This window comes from Trachymyrmex cornetzi, unplaced genomic scaffold (assembly GCF_001594075.2).
Source record: "Trachymyrmex cornetzi isolate Tcor2-1 unplaced genomic scaffold, Tcor1.1 scaffold479, whole genome shotgun sequence".
NCBI lineage: Eukaryota > Metazoa > Arthropoda > Insecta > Hymenoptera > Formicidae > Trachymyrmex > Trachymyrmex cornetzi.
This window is the reverse complement of record NW_017299607.1, coordinates 5,224-6,051: the sequence shown is the minus strand read 5'-3', so window position 1 is coordinate 6,051 and position 828 is coordinate 5,224. Positions and strand designations below refer to the sequence as shown.

General features: G+C 50.4%; 1 protein-coding gene across 1 annotated transcript in view; it reads right to left on the bottom strand.

Moving 5' to 3' along the window:
* Window positions 1–29: 29 nt before the first annotated feature.
* LOC108765208 (uncharacterized) overlaps window positions 30–828 on the bottom strand; it is a 5,221-nt gene continuing 4,422 nt past the window's right edge. Inside the window, exon 3 of the mRNA XM_018513802.1 lies at window positions 30–193. Coding sequence (XP_018369304.1) covers window positions 30–193 — 164 coding nt within the window. The remainder of the gene's footprint in view (window positions 194–828) is intronic.

The following is an 828-nucleotide window of genomic DNA, read 5'->3' as shown; positions in this document are numbered from 1 at the left end:
CCCCCACCGGCCCTGCCGGCCTCTCCACCTCAACCAAATATAGAAAATATAGAGGCAATACCTCCTTCATCTCCCCCGCGATCTCCGTCACCCGCGTTCTCAGACGCTCTGACGGTGCGCATTTTCCCGGATACCCCACCGCCCACTCCTGACTTCTTCCAATCCGCTCCCTCATCGCCTCGTCCATACTCTCCTGCGAATTCCACGTCAAGCGTGGAGTTCCTGGAAGAATTTCCCGTTCCTCCCCCTAGACTCACCCGACGGTACATCCAACCGGGTGACTCTTTCGACTCAGTAATTAGCCGCTTTCCTCGTACCACCAACCCTCTCCCGCCGGGCACTTACACGATCGGCCCGAATTACTTTGATCCCGAAGAAATCCGCGCCGCCATAACCGGACATCCTCCTGATATACACATAGCAGTGTACATTCCTTCTTCCCCCTTTCCATATTTAGGCCCCATTGACTTTTTCCATGACACTTTTCCCCCTTCCTCTATCATAATTAATGAAATTAATTAACCTAACATGTATTGCTTCTCCGACTACACACACATATAACTACCAAACTCAATAGCGCACAATCAATCAACAACTGTACAAATATACCGCTAACCATGTCGACTTGTTAAGTTTTTCTTCGATATACATATATATATATATTGTGACGTGACATTTTGTCCGTCACTGTGCGGACTTGTCGACGGCGGACTCGCGCTTCCTACTGGCTCGAAGGGTGAGCGCGTAGACGAGCGCGCATGCGAGCGCGCGTGCAAACACACCTGCGAACGTGCGTTGAAATTCGCGTCATTTAATTTACTTGGCAGA